General features: G+C 42.3%; 1 protein-coding gene across 1 annotated transcript in view; it reads left to right on the top strand.

Annotated features, from left to right (window-relative positions):
* The first annotated feature begins 1,158 nt into the window (after positions 1–1,158).
* LOC146629868 (uncharacterized) overlaps positions 1,159–6,000 on the top strand; it is a 62,577-nt gene continuing 57,735 nt past the window's right edge. Inside the window, exons 1-2 of the mRNA XM_085355377.1 lie at positions 1,159–1,780; positions 2,105–2,423. Coding sequence (XP_085211503.1) covers positions 1,192–1,780; positions 2,105–2,423 — 908 coding nt within the window. The 5' untranslated portion in view covers positions 1,159–1,191. The remainder of the gene's footprint in view (positions 1,781–2,104; positions 2,424–6,000) is intronic.

Below are 6,000 nucleotides of genomic sequence, written 5' to 3'. Positions count from 1 at the left end.
CTCCTTCTGGGTTCTTTCTTCAGAGTTTTTTTTATCAGGATCATACACTTCAAATGTAAAGTTCATACCTTTAAAAACTCATTCAAGTGCTGATGCATTCACTCCTCTAACATTTTTTTTAAGTAACTCGTTAATTTGGATTTTTACTAAGTTTTAAAATTGGTGTGACCACTTTTGGTGCCTTGTGGTATGGCCCACCCAAAAAGTTTGTACTTTTTGATAACTGAAATTCTCCCATTTTATTAGTCTATTAGTTAGCACCACCATGTATCTGTGTTACAGCTTAGGACAGTCAACCAGTCTTATTGCCTGCTTGTCAATTCCAGCTGCAAAATGAACAACATCACAGTGACAGGACAAAAATGTTAAAACTGGAAAATGCAATCAGAATCTGATTTGCACTCTTCCAGTACAGACCAGGATAGACATCAGTCCCACTCACTTGTGTGAGTCACAGGATTCAAAAGTCTGGTGTAAATTCCTAAAATGTGAATGGAGGTTTGGTTGAGTGTAGCCTCATTGTGACATTCAGACATGTCTGGACATGTTTTTCCACCAGCACAGCAAGCATTTCCTTTTTTTTTTTATCTTCGTCTCCAACTAATGCATGCTAGTGTGTGCAGCTGGCACAAAAACAGCCAGCTGGAAGCAGTGAAACTCAATCACCACATGTTTTCCTGTAGCTTGGAGCACATGCCCTGGTGTGCGCCCTATGGATCAGGTGTCGTGGAAATCAGAGGAGCCTGGGGCCATGCTCATGTAAGCTAGCCATGAGATGGTTATATTTAGATGAGGCGATCAGCACGCCTTAACCCCCACAGCTACACAAACTCTTTGCCCCTCACTCTGGTTACAAGCCTGCTCACTTTAGCACAAACAATGCGAATGGTGGGGATTTATCAGAAGGAGTAAAAAGAGTCAAACTACACCAAGAGTAGTTTGACTCCTGGTGGTGCTGTCACTTGGGGTTCGCTCTCTCTGCGGTAGAATATCACTTCCTGTTCCTGCTCAAGCACAGTGGTGTTTTTGAGTAGCTTATCTGCTTAGCAAATTAAATAAAAACTTTTAGATACATCCTTTTTTCATACACTTTCTGTGTACTCACTACCTAACATATAGCCAAAGTATTCACTCACTGTGTTTTTACTGTTTCGCTAGCTTAGCTTAGCTCATAGCCGACTCGCTAGCAGCATGGCCTCTTCACCTGTCCCTCCTGCACTTTCCTGCTCATTGTGTCAGATGTTTAGTTACTCCTCGGCCTCCTTTAGCAGTAATGATATCTGTAACAAATGTAGCATATTTGCAGCTCTGGAGGCCAGGATTACTGAATTGGAGACTCGGCTTCGCACCCTTCATTCACCCGTAGCTAGCCAGGCCCCTGTAGCTGGTGCAGCCGAAGATAGCGTAGGCCCCGCTAGCTGTTTCCCGGCAGACCCCAAGCAGCTGGGGAAAGAGGGCGGCTGGGTGACGGTGAGGAGGAAGCATAGTCCTAAACAGAAGCCCCAGGTACACCACCAACCTGTTCATGTGTCTAACCAGTTTTACCCACTCGGTGACACACTCGCCGGGGGTCAAACTCTGGTAATTGGTGATTCTGTTCTCAGACATGCGAAGCTAGAGACACCAGCAACCATAGTCAATTGTCTTCCTGGGGCCAGAGCAGGCAATATTGAGGGAAATGTAAAACTGTTGGCTACGGGTAAACGTAAATTCAGTAAAATCATAGTTCACATTGGCAGTAATGACACCCGGTTACGCCAATTGGAGGTCACTAAAATCAATATTGGTAAATGGCCTGCATTTGTATAGCGCTTTTCTAGTCCCTAAGGACCCCAAAGCGCTTTACACTACATTCAGTCATTCACCCATTCACACACTGGCGATGGCAAGCTACATTGTAGCCACAGCTGCCCTGGGGCGCACTGACAGAGGCGAGGCTGCCGGACACTGGCGCCACCGGGCCCTCTGACCACCACCAGTAGGCAAACACGGGGTTAGTATCTTGCCCAAGGATATTTGTCATGCAGCGAGGAGGCAGCCTGGGATCGAACCACCGACCTTCTGATTAGTGGCTGACCTGCTCTGCCACCTGAGCTACAGCCACCCATTGAATTGATGTGCAACTTTTCCAAAACAATGTGGGACTCTGTAGTTTTCTCTGGTCCCCTCCCCAATCAGACCGGGAGTGACATGTTTAGCCGCATGTTCTCCTTAAATTGCTGGCTGTCTGAGTGGTGTCCCAGAAATGATGTGGGCTTCATAGATAATTGGCAAACCTTCCGGAGGAAACCTGGTCTTGTTAGGAGAGACGGCATCCATCCCACTTTGGATGGAGCAACTCTCATTTCTAGAAATATGGACAAACTTATTAAATTCCCCAAAAATATGACTATCCAGAGTTGGGACCAGGAAGCAGAGTTGCAGTCTTACACGCCTCTCTGCAGCTTCTCTCCTCCTGCTATCCCCCCAAAAACCCATCTCCATAGAGACTGTGTCAGCTCCCAAACAGACAAAAAACAAACTAAAAACCAGCAACAAACAACTTAAACATAGAAAATCACAAAGAAAGAACAATACAGTATCCACATCTGTACCAAAGAGTAAAACAGTGAAATGTGGATTATTAAATATTAGGTCTCTCTCCTCCAAGTCTCTGTTAGTACATGACTTAATAATTGATCAACAAATCGATTTACTCTGCCTTACAGAAACCTGGTTGCAGCAGGAGGATTATGTTAGTTTAAATGAATCAACACCCCCGAGTCATTCTAACTACCAGAAACCTCGAAGCACAGGCCGAGGGGGCGGTGTGGCAGCAATTTTTCACACCAGCCTATTAATTAATGAAAGACCAAGACAGACTTTTAATTCATTTGAAAGCCTGATGCTTAGCCTCGTCCACCCCAGCTGTGAAACTCAGAAACCAGTCTTACTTGTTATCATCTATCGTCCACCTGGGCCTTACACAGAGTTTCTGTCTGATTTCTCAGACTTTTTTATCTGATTTAGTTCTCAGCTCAGATAAAATAATTATTGTGGGTGATTTTAACATCCATGTAGATGCTAAAATGACAGCCTCAACATGGCATTTAATCTGTTATTAGACTCAATTGGCTTCTCTCAAAATGTAAAAGAACCCACCCACCACTTTAATCACACTCTAGATCTTGTTTTAACATATGGCATAGAAACTGAACATTTAACAGTGTTTCCTGAAAACCCTCTGCTTTCTGATCATTTCCTGATAACATATATATTTACAATAATTGATTACACAGCAGTGGAGAGTAGACTTCATCACAGTAGATGTCTTTCTGAAAGCGCTGTAACTAAGTTTAAGAATATAATCCACCCACTGTTATCATCTTCAATGCCCTGTACCAACACAGAGCAGAGCAGCTATCTGAACACTACTCCAACAGAGGTCGATTATCTTGTTAATAATTTCACCTCCTCACTACGTACGACTCTGGATACTGTAGCTCCTGTGAAAACTAAAGTCTCTAATCAGAAGTACCTGACTCCGTGGAATAATTCTCAAACACTTAGCATTAAGCAGATGACTCGTAAGCTGGAGAGGAAATGGCGTGTCACAAATTTAGAAGATCATCATTTAGCCTGGAGAAATAGTTTGCTGCTTTATAAGAAAGCCCTCCACAAAGCCAGAACATCTTACTATTCGTCACTGATTGAAGAAAATAAGAACAACCCCAGGTTTCTCTTCAGCTCTGTAGCCAGGCTGACAAACAGTCAGAGCTCTGTTGAGCCAACCATCCCTTTAACGCTAATTAGTAATGACTTCATGAACTTCTTCACAAATAACAATTTAATCATTAGAGAAAAAAATACCAATAATCATCCCACAGATGTAACATTATCTACAGCTACTTTCAGTACCATTGATGTTAAGTTAGACCAGGGGTGTCAAACTCAAATACACAGTGGGCCAAATTCAAAACTGGAACAAAGTCGCAGGCTAATGTTAATATTTATTGAAATATATATATATATAAATATATATATTTATTCCTCCAGATATAAGAATGAATCTTTTCTTATGGACTCAAACACGTTTTGCTGAAAAACTGAATATGGAACAAGCAAAGCTTAATACTAAACAATATATATATTAGCTGTATAATACCAGTAGGCCAGCTCTGAAAGTAATTTGGTATGGCTTCGTGGGCCAAATGTAAGTAGGCTGCGGGCCAAATATGGCCCGCGGGCCAGAGTTTCACACCTATGAGTTAGACTCTTTTTCTCCAATTGATCTTTCTGAGTTAACTTAAATAATTACTTCCTCCAAACCATCAACGTGTCTTTTAGACCCCATTCCTACAAAACTGCTCAAAGAAGTCCTGCCATTAATTAATGCTTCAATCTTAAATATGATCAACCTATCTCTAATGATCGGCTATGTACCACAGGCCTTCAAGCTGGCTGTAGTTAAACCTTTACTCAAAAAGCATCTCTAGACCCAGCAGTCTTAGCTAAATATAGGCCAATCTCCAACCTTCCATTCATATCAAACATCCTTGAAAGGGTAGTTGTCAAACAGCTAACAGATCATCTGCAGAGGAATGGCTTATTGGAAGAGTTTCAGTCAGGTTTCAGAGCTCATCACAGCACAGAAACAGCTTTAGTGAAGGTTACAAATGATCTTCTTATGGCCTCTGACAGTGGACTCATCTCTGTGCTTGTCCTGCTAGACCTCAGTGCAGCGTTCGATACTGTCGACCATAATATCCTATTAGAGCGATTAGAACATGCTGTAGGTATTACAGGTACTGCACTGCAGTGGTTTGTATCATATCTATCTAATAGACTCCAGTTTGTGCATGTAAATGGAGAGTCCTCTTCACACACTGAGGTTAATTATGGAGTTCCACAGGGTTCAGTGCTAGGACCAATTCTGTTTACATTATACATGCTTCCCTTAGGCAGCAGCATCAGAAGACATAGCATACATTTTCACTGCTATGCAGATGACACCCAGCTCTATCTATCCATGAAGCCAGATAACACATACCAATGAGTTAAACTGCAGGAATGTCTTAAAGACATAAAGACCTGGATGGCCGCTAACTTTCTGCTTCTTAATTCAGATCAAACTGAGGTTATTGTACTCTGCCCTGAAAATCTTAGAAATATGGTATCTAACCAGATTCTTACTCTGGATGGCATTACCTTGGCCTCCAGTAACACTGTGAGGAACCTTGGAGTCATTTTTGACCAGGACATGTTCTTCAATGCTCATATTAAACAAATATGTAGGACTGCTGGGTCTGCGCTTCCACAGGCCCCGCTGGTTTAGAAACTTATTCCCGTTAACGACAAGGAAGCAAGACAAATATCTTTAACCGGGTTTTTACTTGCTAGCTGGTCAGAACCAGGCTCTTGGAGCTGAACACTCCTCACCTGTCTCCTAGCCAACTTCAAATGAACAGCCTTCCTTGCAGCCTTTTATTCTGAGAACACAAGCACCACTCATTGTAAAAAAAAAAAACCCCTATGGTCACAAAAGGTTAAAACACTGCGTGTTTTGGGGGTGCGTTTGTGTGACCTCCTGCCTACAAAAGGGTCATAAAGCTGGAAGTTTACTAAACAAGAAAACAGAACCCTCACATAGGATGTCCCATAATAAAACACTATAGCCTCCCCCACCAACAAACTGGCTGGGGAGGTGGTCAGAAACAAAGGAATGTCTTTGATCATGCTGCTTGAACTAAGACTTACAAATTTAAGTAACACAATGACAACATTTAACAATTTGACTCCAACAACTGCTTTCTTCCATTTGTGCAACATCTCTGAAATTAAAAATATCCTGTCTCAGAGGGATGCTGAAAAACTAGTTCACGCATTTATTACTTCCAAGCTGGACTACTGTAATTCATTATTATCAGGAAGTCCTAAAAACTCCCTGAAAAGCCTTCAGTTAATCCAAAATGCTGCACCAAGAGCAGATTTCTCCTGTATTGGCTTCCCTTCATTGGCTCC

Source organism: Diplotaxodon limnothrissa, linkage group LG6 (genome assembly GCF_057381915.1).
Source record: "Diplotaxodon limnothrissa isolate DT_005_m linkage group LG6, D_limnothrissa_male_GT1.1, whole genome shotgun sequence".
Classification (NCBI taxonomy): domain Eukaryota; kingdom Metazoa; phylum Chordata; class Actinopteri; order Cichliformes; family Cichlidae; genus Diplotaxodon; species Diplotaxodon limnothrissa.
The sequence above is the reverse complement of the archived record's forward strand: the minus strand, read 5'-3'. Positions and strand labels throughout refer to the sequence as shown.